The sequence below is a fragment of the Aethalodelphis obliquidens genome, unplaced genomic scaffold (genome assembly GCF_003676395.1).
Source record: "Aethalodelphis obliquidens isolate GAN/ISIS:26980383/991018 unplaced genomic scaffold, ASM367639v1 scaffold5, whole genome shotgun sequence".
Taxonomy (NCBI): Eukaryota; Metazoa; Chordata; class Mammalia; order Artiodactyla; family Delphinidae; genus Aethalodelphis; species Aethalodelphis obliquidens.
In genome coordinates, this window is record NW_020837949.1 from 13134637 (window position 1) to 13149177 (window position 14541).

At 37.0% G+C, this 14541-nt stretch overlaps 1 protein-coding gene across 6 annotated transcripts in view; it reads left to right on the top strand.

The window, feature by feature from the left end:
• BRAF (B-Raf proto-oncogene, serine/threonine kinase) overlaps positions 1 to 14541 on the top strand; it is a 162434-nt gene that overhangs the window by 118645 nt on the left and 29248 nt on the right. For all 6 annotated transcript variants that reach the window (XR_003431855.1, XM_027101718.1, XM_027101716.1 and 3 more), the window contains one exon: positions 14168 to 14214. Coding sequence is in view for 5 of the 6 variants with exons in the window: in XM_027101718.1 (XP_026957519.1) it covers positions 14168 to 14214 (47 nt within the window). In the remaining variant the exon portion in view is untranslated. The remainder of the gene's footprint in view (positions 1 to 14167; positions 14215 to 14541) is intronic.

A 14541-nucleotide genomic window follows, 5' to 3' on the forward strand; every position in this document is an offset into this window, starting at 1 on the left:
ACCATGATTACACACAACTGCGTATTATTGATAGGTTTACCTTCCAGAAGAGAAAGTAGTCACATCCTTGTCATATCAAAACTGAGAAATGTCAAGAAAAGGAAAAATAGTCAAAGAAGTAATAAAAGAATAACAGAGGGGAAATGTTTTTGCTATACACAGAGGCAGCAGAGAATAGTATTAAAAATTGTTTTAGAAACAGTAAGGAGGCAGTGAAGTGCCAGTGTCGATTAAGGTAAGAAGTGACAGGAGAGAAGAACACTATCAACTTGGAATCGTTCTGTGGTCTGGGGAATAGTTAGTTAAGAGGCAATATTTTCCCATTACTTTACAGTTTGGGATCGATAAGTATAAAGCTTTACAGTCAATTAATTTCTCTAAAATATTTTGCTTACATTTTTAAGTAACACTTACTATATGATGAGTATGTCCGGCTATGAATGTAGATCGTCCCATCAGTTTATCCTATATTTTAATAGCTGAGAAAGTATTAATTATAAAATGTAAGCCTTCTAACAGATTATATTTTTTATTACCAGCTTAAATTTAACCAAAGAAGATACAATTCCCTTCGGTTCTTTATAAGGCAATATATACAACTGGGGCTAAATGTACCAACACATCTTCAGTTTCTGAAGGCTTTGGCAGATTGCAAATCCTCTTATTAAGGTGGCTATGTGATTTTCAGGTTAAGGTGACAGGTTTTTGCTCTCTTGAAACTCCACCAAAACTATAATAATGAGAACTTTTTTGAAGCATGAACATATAAAGATGGAGAAAACAAAGAGGAAGAAAAGAATGGTAACATTTTAGAAGCTAGAAAGCAGATGGAGAAGTGATAATGGACATAGTACACCCAAAAAAACTAAATTATTAACTGACTGTGGAAAAATGGAAACCAACCTGATTTGTACCACAGAATTCTCAAGTCTCAAGAATTGGCACTGTGAGGTTATCTCTGGAGGAGAAAGAGTACATAAATGAAAAGGCCTGTCTGAAATGTTTCTCTAAATCCCTTCTGCTCTGTGCCACTGGGTAGATACCCCATCCCTATCCTGGCAGTACACTGGAAATGTATTCTCTGGAGAGGGGAGAAACTCTCTGGACCCAGGACCTAGGGGGAAATGGCGGGGCGGGGGGGAGGTGAGTTACTGCTTACTGAGTGATGGACGGAGAGTTCCCCAGTACTCTCTTTTCATTTGCTTCCCAGACTGCTGGCAGCCAAACCTTCCCCTTCAGGCAAGAGATTGGAAGAGTTTTGTCTGAGGAATCTTAACAGCCAAGAGTAAAGACCCAAAGGTAGTGATATCAGGGATTCCACCTAGATGGGAGTACATGGGAGTTCAAAAACAAGAAGCCCATCTGTATGCTCAAAGCTTTCCGTAGCCTTTTAGTCTCAATCTGAGTAAAGACAAATTATCTCTCAATTACCAGACATCAGAGAGGAAGTCTCTGATGCCAGTTAGAGAACAAATGGGGGAAAAGGCAACTAGGAATAAACAAACACAATGCAAGGAGAAAGAGATACCCCCCCCCAAAAAAAACCTATCACTTTTCTCAGAGATAAAAGATTTTCTATCTATGAAACAAGAACAGATGCTTTATAAGGAACATTCAGATAACAATTTAAAATGTTAAAATGCTGATATTTACAGTACACTGGAAATTAATTTCCTTGCAATTATTAAACTTTTAAATGTCGGGTTCCTCTTCCCTTGTCTTCCACCATCATTTCACAAAGAACAGAACAAGCTAGATGTAGCTGACCAGTAACTCCATAGACTATTTAAATAGCTGCTTAATAATGTACTTCTGCACAGCCTCATTTCAAAATACTCTGCCCCCTGCATGATTTCCAGATGCTATTGAAAGTGATCTTTTCTACTTTGCAAAATTGACTCTAAAGTCACAGGGTATAAGCAGAATAAGAGCATCCTATCTCATTGTATAAAGTATTGAGGTCACAGTCATTCATAAGATAAAAACTTTAGTAATTAGGAAGGTGAATCATTGGGACTTTCAAATATGTCACCTTTATTGGATTATAGAATATAAGCACACGGTGAATGAGTGACATTTCTCCTGTGTGGTTCTGTTCTCTCTCTTCAGTAAAAGATCATTTCTGATTCCTAGGTTAACTTTAAGAGAGCAGAGCTATTCTAGTGGTAGATAATTAAAGACTCACTCTTAGGAATCAGGGTTCATGTAGTATGTTTATCATCTTCTCACCTGATAGTCATTGATTCAGCCTAAGGGCCAGGGTATTTTAAAGAATAATGTTACTAAAGAAATTTCAGGACTCGTCAGTCTATTGTGCTGTTTCTTTGCAGGACTTTTCATTTCAGTCTAATATTTATTAATAATTTTAAATTAGGCTTTATTATAAAATTGACTAAATGTTAAATCAAGGAGGCACAAAGAAAAGGTTGTGGTCTGTTGTTTACTCACAGGAGTGTTATATTCTGTATATAAGGTGATTAAAAATAATTTGGGAATAAATGCTCACAATTTACTTTTTAAAATAATGAAGCGTATGCCTGCCTTTACTCATAAGTAAACCTAGTTATAGGAAAGATAGAAGAATGAATTGAAGCTGAGAAGATGGTGAACATGTATTAATGATTGAAAATAATTCTAATTAATTGAAGAATAATTCTAGCAAACGTCATTTTCTGGTCGATAAAAACAGTAATTGAGAGGAGGATGCTGATAATCACAAACAATGCAAATTAGAAGAAGCACACTATTTTTTACCCACTGGAATTGGGCAAATTCCTAAATTCTGGCAAGGTTAAGTGTTGATGAAGGTTAGGGGAATTGCTTACTGGGACACTCCTCATGCAACCAACCACCCTGGGGACATTTTGGAAGTATCTGTTAAAATGTACAGTGTTTGGCCTACCCCCAAGAAACACCAGCTTTTGTTCCAAGAGATGTGTATAGGAAGAGATGTATTACAGGAAAATATATAATAGTGAAAAATTGGAAACATAAATGTCCATCAGTAGAGGACTGATAAAGTTTGGCACATATGTGCAGGGAAAGAATATATAGCAGAAATGAATAATATATGTATCAACATCAGCTTTACAATATGTCCAGTGAGAACAGCAAGCTGTAGCATGAGACCACTTAAAATTTTAAAAACAAAACATTATATTTATTTATTTATTTATTTATTTTTGGCTGTGTTGGGTTTTCGTTTCTGTGCGAGGGCTTTTTCTCTAGCTGCAGCGAGCGGGGTCTACTCTTCATCGCGGTGCGTGGGCTTCTCATTGTCGTGGCTCCTCTTGTTGCGGAGCACAGGCGCTAGACGCTCAGGCTCAGTAGTTGTGCCTCACGGGCTCAGTTGCTCTGTGGCATGTGGGATCCTCCCAGACCAGGGCTCGAACCCGTGTCCCCTGCACTGGCAGGCAGACTCTCAACCACTGCGCCACCAGGGAAGCCCTATATATATTTTTTTAAGTCTTACATATATGTATGTAGAAGTATTAAAGCAAAGATTAGAAGGTATATGCCAAGCTCAGTAGTTGTTGTCTCCAGGAATGGCAAAAAGGGGTCAAGATGGGGATAGCTATCAAGCAGAGAGGGGCTTTAGCTTTACCTATATAAAATTCTTGTGGTTTCTGGCTTTTAATTAAAAAGATTCTACAGTTGTGTTTTACTTTCACAACCTTTTTACAGGTATAAATTTTTTTAAAAGACAGGAGGCAAATGTGTAAAAATTTAACCGTGTTAAGTATGGTGAGAATAAGTGATTTCTACATTAGCCTTTGTTGCAGTTTTTCTTAATTTCAAAATATAAGGTATTATAAGGAAATACATAATCATTATAGAAAATTTAGAAAATGTAAACATAAATAAGCACCAATACTCCACTGAGAGAGAAGTACCATTAGTGTTTTGATGTGTAGTATTGTGTATCTTTGCAGAATTCTGTATTTTAATACTGTATACAGTGGTTTGTTGTTGTCGTTTTAAATATGGAATCACACTGGTTTTACCTTTATTTTTTACTTGCTCTTATTTTAGACATCTTTACTGATCAATAAATATTATGTTCTGACTCCAGCTCTGATACTACTAGTAACTCACTCTTTTTTTATACCAGCTATGTTTTGTGGTTTTTTATATACAGTGATATATTTTGCGATTACATAGTACTTTGTGCCAGACACTGTTCTGTGTACTTTATGTATACTACCTCAATTAATCCTCAACAACCCTGTGAGGTAGATCCTATTATTAGCCCCTACTTACTGATGGAGAAACTATAGTTTAAAAGGCCAAGTGACTTGCCGCAAGCCCTTTGGCTCCAGAGTGTATTTCCTTAAACTCTACACTGTTCTGCTTCTTCAGTTTAGTCAATCCTTTCAACACCTCAAGTGAGCCCTTAATGCCATGCAGCAATCGTACTTTCCCTTCCCTGGTTTTTTGCTCTTCCTCTCTCGTAGACACTCTCATACTTCCTTTATCCTCAGTTCTCCAACACCTCTTCTCCAAGAACTGTCAACTGATAACCTTGCTTGCCATTTCATTAATAAAATTAGAAGCACCCACCACAATATCTACCTACCTACCTACATTCATGCTCAGTTTTTCTGTTTTATCACTAAGAGTAAAAGCCAGTCCTTCAATTTTGTGCACTAGATTCCATCCCCTTTCTCCTACTCACTGACATCTTTTGAGTGGTTCTCTCCTGTACATCATCAGATTTTCCTTTTCTACTGGATTTTCTCCCATTTTAAAACATCTTTCTTATCATGCACATTTGGAAGAATGCTGACAATTGTTGAACCTAGGTGGAGGGCACCAGGGTATTTATTGTACTCTTTTTTTTTTTTTTTTTTTTTTAAGATGTTGCGGGTAGGAGTTTATTAATTAATTTATTTATCTTTGCTGTGTTGGGTCTTCATTTCTGTGCTAGGGCTTTCTCTAGTGGTGGCAAGCGGGGGCCACTCTTCATCGCGGTGCGCGGGCCTCTCACTATCGTGGCCTCTCGTTGCGGAGCACAGGCTCCAGATGCGCAGGCTCAGTAGTTGTGGCTCATGGGCCTAGTTGCTCCGCGGCATGTGGGATCCTCCCAGACCAGGGCTCAAACCCGTGTCCCCTGCATTAGCAGGCAGATTCTCAACCACTGCGCCACCAGGGAAGCCCCTATTGTACTCTTCTTTTAATTTTTCTCTATGATTAAAAATTTTCATAATAAAAAAGTTGTGGAGGTCCCTTCCTTGATCCCACTTCCCTCTGAAGCTATCACCTCATTCCTCTTGTTTCTCTTATAGTAAAACTTCTCAACAGAGTTGTTGATACGCACTCTCTGATTTTCTTCCCTCCCCTTTTGTCTTGGACTCCACTCCAATCAGGCTTTTTTGCCCTGACACTTCACTGAAATATCTCTGAATAAGATAATTACCATGTTGCTAGATCCAGTGGTTAAATACTCAGTCCTCAATCTTTTTGACCCATCAGAAATATATAATGCATTTGATCACACTCTTTTTCATGAAACCTCTTCTTAATCCTTTAAACTCTACCACCTGAGAGCCTTTTCAAATGACACATTTTAGGCACCACCCCAGATCTATGGAATTGAAGACTGCATTTTAACAAGATCCCTGAGTGATTTGTATGCATACTAAAGTTTGAGAAACTTTACTTTAAATCATATTCTGATTTTCCTTCTCCTTACTATCTGTTCCTTCTCAGCTAATTCTTTTTCAACTCCTTAACCTCCCTAAATATTGGAATAGTCCAGGGATTACGTTCCTTTGGTAATCTCATCCAGTTTCGTGAGTTAAAATACCATTTAATTACCTTTTCTGTGCCAGTCTCCAGCCAGTTCATTTCCTCTGAACTCCAGACTGTCATATCTAACTGTGTGCTCAACATCGCTTGATTGTCTAATGGACATCTCAAATTTAAGATGTCTAGTTCTGAGGTCCTGATCTTTTTCCTCAAACCTGCCCTTCCAAACAGTCTTTTCATCTCAGTAACTGGCAACTCTGTTCTTAGGCTGCTTATGCCTGACATTTTGTACTTAATTTTTGACTCCTTTCTTTTTCTCATACCATACAACCAATCTGTTAATCAGCTCCTGTTAGCTCTATCTTTAAAGTATATCTAGACTCTTACAACTTCTCATCACCTATTTTCCTGTCACCGTGATTCAAGCCACAGTTATCTCTTGGCTGGATGAGTGCTTTGCTTCCACCCTTACCCACCCTCAGCTTACTCTCAGCACAGCAGCCAGAGTGGTCCTTTGAAGACTTGGGTCAGATTACGTTGCTCCTCTGCTCCTCAAGTGTCTTCACATTTCATGCAGAAAGGAAGCCTTATAATAGTCCTTGTAATGTGACCACCACCACGACCCTTCCTCCCCCACTGCCTATTTTACTCCCTCTCTCAGCTCATTCACTACTCTTCTCCCTCTTGCTCTTTCTGTTCCCAGCCAGTTTGCCTTCTTTGCCATTCTTAGAACATGGGAAGTACACACCTGCTGTAGGACTTTGCCCTTGCTAGTCCCTCTGCCTACTGTGTTCTTATGCCATATCTGCATGACTCCCTCCCCTCCTTTGAATCTTTACCCAAAATGTCCTTTGTAAAGAGGCCCTCCCTGGCCTAAAATTACAACCCCCTACAACTTAGCATTTTCTGTCTCCCACCTATAGAATACAGTATATTCTACTCATACATCTTTTTTATTTTCTATCTTCTATACTAAAATGCAAGCCTCTTGAGGGTAGGGATTTTCTGCCTTATCTCCAAGACTTAGAACAGTTGTTGCTTAGCACATGGTGGCCTTTCAATAAATATGTGTTAAATAAGTGGAAGAAAGAACCTATGAAGGTGAACATAATTATTACCTCCATTTTACAGGTTAGGAATCCAAAACTTAGAGAAATTATGTCATGTACCCAAGGTTGTATAGCTAGTAAGTGATACAGTTGGAATTCAAAGTGAAATCTGTACACTCAAAACCCATGCCCTTTCCACTCTGCCTCTCTGGTCATGTCACTTAGGTCCTCTGGGCTCTGGTTTTCCCATCAGCATAAGGGGCATTATTGCCTTTTTGCTTGCCTCACAAGGAAACAAAAAGGTTATAAAACCAAGTGATGTAAAAATATCCTGAGAACTTGAAAATGCTTTACATGTACAAGAGGGTGATAGTAATTCTTTGTTTTCTTATAGAAGTTTTACAGTTTTTGCTTTTAGTTTTAGTTCTTCAACCCACTTCAAATTGGTATGAGGTAAGGGTTGAAGGTTTTTTTTCCTCATACGGGTATCCAGTTGTCCCAGGAACATTTTTTCAAATATCTATCCTTTCCCACATTGAGCTGTCTTGCTCTTATAAATAAACAAATATCATGCTTCTGATTTTAATGTATTTGGGCTTATGAATGTTTGAAATGAACTTAAAAAGAGAGAATAGCATAGTTTTTGCTATTCCATCAATATCATGATATTCCATGTTTACAATACATTCTCATTTATTCTCTTCAGGCCAGTGTTGTACTTAAGAAACAATGATGAGAATATTTTCCAAAGAGGAATTATACCCTCTCTAATGCAGGTCCCAGATAGGAAACAAAAAAGACATACAAATATCATATTCATGGACTAGAACACTCAACATTGTTAAGATGTCTGTTCTTTCCAAATTGATCTATAGAATCTATAGGTTCAGTGCAGTCCCAGTCAAAGTCTCAGCAGGATTTTTTGTAGAAATTCACAAGTTGATCCTAAAATGTATATGGAAATGCAGTGGCTAGAATAGTCAAGACAGTTTTGAAAAAGAACAAAGTTGAAGGACATTTAGTGTGAGATTTCAAAACTTTCTATAAAGCCACAGTAATCAAGACACTGTGATACTGGCATAAGGATAGATGTGTGAGTCAACACAGGGAGGAAAGAAAGCCTACAAATATATCTATTATGTCTGTGGTCAATTGTCTTTTTTTTTTTTTTTTTTTTTTTAACCAAGATGCTAGGGCAATTCATGGAGAAAGGATAGTCCTTTCCACAAATGTTGCTGGGACAACTATATATCCACATAGGATAAATAAATAGCCCTTTCCTGATACAAGGCATGAATATTCATTCAGAATGGATCACAGACCTAAGACTAAAAGCTGAACATCTAAAACTTCTAGAAGAAACATAGGAGAAAATCACTGTAGCCCAAAGATAGGCAAAGATTTCCTAGGACACAAAAATTAAGAACCGTAGAAGAGGGCTTCCCTGGTGGCGCAGTGGTTGAGAGTCCTCCTGCCGATGCAGGGGACACGGGTTCGTGCCCCGGTCTGGGAAGATCCCACATGCCGCGGAGCGGCTGGGCCGGTGAGCCATGGCCGCTGAGCCTGCGCGTCCGGAGGCCATAACAGTGAGAGGCCCGCGTACCGCAGGAAAAAAAAAAAAAAGAACCGTAGAAGAAAAAATTCGTAAATTGGACTTCATCAAAATTCAAAACTTTTGCTTTTTGAAAGACATTGTTAAGAAAATGAAAAGACAAGCCCCAGTCTTGAGGAAAATGTTTGCAAGATACATTATCTGGTTAAAGAATTGTATCCAAAGCATATATAGAACTCATACAACTCAGTAATAAGACAAACTACCCAGTGGAAAAATGGGCAAAAGATTGTAGTAATTTACTAAAGAATATAAAAGAATGGCAAATAAGCAATGCAAAGATGTTCAATATGTTAGGCATTAAAATAGACAAGGTTCCCCTGCACACCCGCTAGAATGCTTATAATCAAAGCCAACAATACCAGGTTTATTAGCAAGGATGCAGAGTAACCAGAATTCTTATACATTGCTGGTGAGGATCTTAAATGGTACAACCACTTTGGCAGTTTCTTTTAAAATTAAAATTACCATATGAGCAATTCTAATCCTACTGATTTCCCCAAAAGAAATGAAAACAAGTCAACAACAAAGATATGTACATGAATGTTTATAGTATGTTATTCATAATTGCCAAAAAACACAACAACCCAAATGTCTGACAGGTAACTGGGTAAGTTATGGTATATCTGTACCCTCTTAATATTGCATGCAGCCAGTGTGTGAATCTCAGGATCATGCTGAGCAAAAGAAGCCATATGTTTATGTGAAATTCTAGAAAAGGCAAAACTAATCGCTAGTGACAGAAATCATTATCAGTGGTTGCCTGAGCCTAGTGTGGGTGTTATTAATTGCAGAAATGTGTGAAGAAACTTCTAGGGGTGATGGATATCCATCTTGATTGTGGTTGGTCTTTAGACAAGTGTATATATATGTGTTTGTGAAAAACCCTTTAAACTGCATAAAAATTGGGTGCATTTTGTGTTGTATACTAGTTATACCTCTCAATAAATTTGATTTTTTTAACGCGACAGAAACTGAAAAATCTAAGTAAAAATAGAATTTAGGCCACTATAGAGCACAACTGAAAAATGTGTGAACTCCATGTATTAAGGATTTTAATTACTTTAAAGTGGTAAATGATTACTGATTACACAGGAGTAGCAGAAGGGCATTCCCTTCGGTCTTGCTCACTTTCCACATTGTGATTATGAGGGCTTGGAGGGCAACAAAGTAGAAGGGAGACCAGAATTTGAAACTGTATTTGGATAAAATAACACCTTGTCACCACCATCACGCATACCAGTCCAGTCAACTGCTGAATTCTCTATTGGTGTCAGAGGAGAGATTTAGCTTGCTGTGTGAAGACTGATGAACTTTTTTGAAATTGTGTAGCATTAGATGAAAGAGGACTGAAGTGCTAATGTCTGTGTAGGCCAGTCGTTTGGTTTTAGAAATAGTAGAAAATACAAAAAAATAGCAGCAAACTTGAGTGAGAGATACTTGAGGCTTTTATAAATAGACTAGACTGGTAAATGCCTGCACCTACAGATGGTGTAGGCATAGTATTTGAATTTCAGCAAGGTATTTGAATAATATTTCTCATGATATTCTTGAGGATAAGATGGAGATATGTAACAAATATGAAGAATTTAACTAGGTTCATAACTGTATTATTGTCATACCTGAAGGTCTTAAGCTAGGAGATTTTTGTCCTCCTTCTTCTCTTGAATCTGACTGCGTATTTACAGATAACTTAGATGAGGGCATCGTTAGCATGCTGATCTTTTATAACTTATTTTTTAGTGAAAAGTAACATTTTAATAAGCTGAAATTATAGGTCATGTCTACAAAATATGAAGTCTTATCCAAGTCCAAAAAAGAGAAGTATACAAATGTTGGATGAGGGAAATGGTTTTGTAGGAGCAACGCAAGAACAACAACTCTCTAGGGTTGTAATTGAATATAATTTTAATAGGAGTCAGTTGAGTGACTGTGGCTGCCATAATAGTAATGGCTGGTGCAATAAACATTTTTTCCCGCTGTAAGGAAGATGAAGATTAATTTGGGTTTTGTTTTTGTTCTGTTTTTCCAAATATAAGTGAGATCATACAGTATTTGTCTTTCTCTGACTTATCTCACTTAGCATAATGCCCTCAAGATCCATCCATGTTGTCATAAATGGCAGGATTTCCTTCTTTTTTTATGGCTTATTCCTGTGTGTATGTATGTGTGTGTTACATTTTCTTTATCCATTCATGGACGCTTAGGTTGTTTCCACGTCTTGGTGGTTGTGAATAATGCTGCAGTGAACATGAGAGTGCAAATAACTCTTTGAGATCCTGATTTAAATTTTTTTGGATATATATATACCCAAAAGTGGGATTGCTACATCATATGGTAATTCTGTTTCTAATTTTTTGAGGACCCTGCAGTCTGTTTTCCATAGCAGCTGCACCAATTTATATTCCCACCAACAGTGCATAAGTATTCCCTTTACTCCTCGCCAGCACTTGGTATTTCTTGTCTTTTTGATAATAGCCATTCTAACAGATATGAGGTGATATCTCATTGTGGTTTTGATTTGCATTTCCCTGGTGATTAGTGATGTTGAACACCTTTTCATGTATGTACCTGTTGGCCATTTGTATGTCTCCTTTGGGAAAATGTCTATTTTTAAAACTAGATTGGGGTTTTTGCTACTGAGTTGTATGAGTTCTTTATATTTTTTGGGTATCCCCTTATCGGATATATGATTTGCAAATACTTTCTCCCATTTGGTAGGTTGCCTTTTCATCTTGTTGGTGGTTTCCTGTGCTGTGCAGAAGCTTTTTTGTTTGGTGTAGTCCCACTTGTTTGTTTTTGCTTTTGTTGCCTTTACTTTTGGTGTCAGACACAAACAACTTGTCATCAAGTCCAATGTCAAGGAGCTTACTGCCTATGTTTTCTTCTAGGAGTTTTATGGTTTCAGGTCTTACATTTAAGGGGAGGATGAAGATGAGAATCTCACTCTAGTTTGTGTTGATCAGATCAAATCTAGAGCATTGTATTTCCTTTCGGGGCATCATATTGTGGTCTAAAAAGAATGTTGAAAAGCTGAATCTTGGATAAGACCTTGGAAGAAGCAGTGTAGAGAACAAATTTTACTGGATGATTTGCCAGCTTTAAGATTAAATTGAGTCTGTAAATGGACACTTTTTCTTTTACAAGGAAGGAGACTCCTAACAGAAACCTATCAAGAGAATGATATTCATTTAGTTTATAGCATGTTTTTTCTTTCCTGCTACTTTTATAAACTTATAAGGTTCTACTTAACATCTTTGAAAGGTAAGAAGGCGGTCCAATTTAATTGTCCTATGTAATGGATAGACTTTTGCATCATCTGTAGCAAAGTCAGTTTATTCTTATTCCCTTCCTTACCCTCAACCAGTTATGTGGTTTTTGGCGTCTTCCACTGTAACTGGTTGGTGCTTAGGAAATAATGGTTTAGTGTCAGCCTATAATATAATTACTTAGGGTAGTAATTACTCTGGAATATTATGTAGGGATTGAGGTATGATACCTATCCCATTTTTCCAGCTGGGGAATTTAAGTCTCTTTTCTTTCCAACCTTCCAATATATAGACCTGGATTTCTGTTCTTTTGCTGCTTTTGTTATAGAAGTGTTACAGAAAGAGTTTATTAAATGAGATATAAGTTAGTAAAGCAATTTCTAAACAATAGAGGATTACACAAGAATAAAGTAGTATTATTTCAAGTTGCAGCTATATGCAACTTTGGCCTATAATAGATTTATGCTGTTTATGGTTATATCACTAGCTCAGCCATCATATTTATATCTTGTTAATTACCTAGTACTTTCTTGGCCAGAAATTTTCTGTCTTCAGCCCTCTAGTTACATTTCTGTCTACCTTATTCTTGCTGTATTTCTTTGTATCAGATTTGTTGAGAGGATTGACACTATCCATCAAGAAATACCTTTATCTTCCCATCTTATAACTTCATCATGCCTCCGTATTCTCATGCATACCATCCATTTGTTGTTGTTATTGTTGTTTTTAATTTCAAAGGAGACAGAATGTCTTTTCAAAGACCAACACCTTATCTGTGCACTAAATACCAGACTGAAGCACTGAGCTCCACCGCCAGCACCATCACCTGTCCCCTTTTCTTTCTAATGAGGATAAGGTCTCCCCATCTTGGAACAGCTTTTGATTGAGACTCATTTTTCTCCATCTGTTTTTTACCTTTGTTTGCCACTGCAGAACTTTTTAAGCAAATGAGACCTATGACATCATGTTTTTTTTCAATGGAAGAGTGACAGTGTGATGTAGTATATCAAACGCTAGGCCTAAAAAATCATAACAGCAAGATAAGTTCAGATTGTGATAAATGCTGTGAAGGAAGTAAACAGTATTCAGTAAGAGTAATTGGAGGAGAAGGAGTTACTTGTATAAACAAGTAATTTTAAATGAAAATTTGGTCTGAGAAAAAATTTCGAGATCTTGATCTCTGGATGAGAAAATTTAATTGAAGGTTTAAAATTTAATTGAGAAAGCATAAATAATAAACTTAATTATTTGCAAATCTTTCATTTTTAACAGTGTTCATTACATAATTTTGATTATATCATTTGAATTTTAAGGTTTTACTTTAAGGCAAAATTTATTTCCTAACAGTCATTGTTAGATTTCAGAAGTCTCATATGTCTGTTCTTTCCAGTATTAAATGAAGAAAAATAACCTTGATTAGGACATTATATGCATCTTATTGTAGTTGATTCAACAGATATGTATTGAATACCTGCCACGTGCCAGGCACTGTACTAGGCACTGGGGATAAACAGAAATAAACTAGACACAGCTCTTTCCCTCAATCAATTCAACTAAGACAGTTTTGGGCTTCCCTGGTGGCGCAGTGGTTGAGAGTCCGCCTGCCGATGCAGGGGACACGGGTTCGTGCCCCAGTCAGGGAGGATCCCACATGAGCCATGGCCTCTGAGCCTGCGCGTTCGGAGCCTGTGCTCCGCAATGGGAGAGGCCACAACAGTGAGAGGCCCGCATACCGCAAAAAAACCACAAACAAAAAAAAAAAAAAACAACTAAGACAGTTTTTAGGGGTATCAGATGATTTAAACTTACCATTGACTTTGAAATAGATTCACTGTGTCCATTACATTAGAAAATAAGCACATCACTAGTTTTAAGAAGGTCTTTTTAGAATATATAATTCTACTTTTAAAAATAGTTTTATCAAATGGAGTTTACATTCCAAATAGAAAATGAACATAGTCAGGTGAAAAAAATACATGAATCAAACTGTTAAAATAATTACTACATAACTGAACAGGGGAAAGAAAGATCACTTGTGGTTGACTCTTGGGAAAGCTTCACTTAGGAGTCATAATGTATATTGAATCTTAAAGAATAAGTATGATTCAGTAGAGAATAGAATGAAAGCTAATTTGGTGTGAGAGGGGAGCATTGGTCACAGAGGTGGGATTAAATACCAAGGTATACTTAAAGGACCTGGATAAATAGGCTTGACTGGAGTGGAAGGTTTGTATTGGTAAATAGTAAAAGATAAAGCAAAGTCTTTCAATAGAAAAGATTTTGGTTGTACCATAATAGTAATATGGTCCTAAAATCCTTAGTTCACTTGCAGTCTATTTTACTATTTCTTATTTAAAGGGGTTATGTACAGTTTGCAGTTGTATCATGATTCTAAATAAATCTTTATTTATACCCCTAAATGTGTTCTGTAGATACTGAGGCCAGAGTCTTTAGCTCTACTCAGGTTAAAATGATGTTTTGTTTTTCAGTTACTTACACGCCAAGTCAATCATCCACAGAGACCTCAAGAGTAATAGTATCCTTCTTGAATTTGTCTGCGAAGTTTGAAAACATCCTGACCTTTTCTCCTGCATTTTATCTTCACATTATGTAAAAACAGTTTTCATGCTAAGTTCAATAATACACTGTAAAGGGAATTAATAAATGGGTTTACACAAGAGTATAGTAGTACAAGGTACTACAACCTGCTTTTGGTTTTTGAACAATTGACCATTACAAAAAAACCTATCAAGTCATTATGATAGTAGGACTCTTTGCTTGCTTGTTTATGTTCTATAAGCACTACAAGATGCATAGTTTTGTAGCTATCTACTAGTTTCTTTCAGTGCTCTGACCTTGCTCA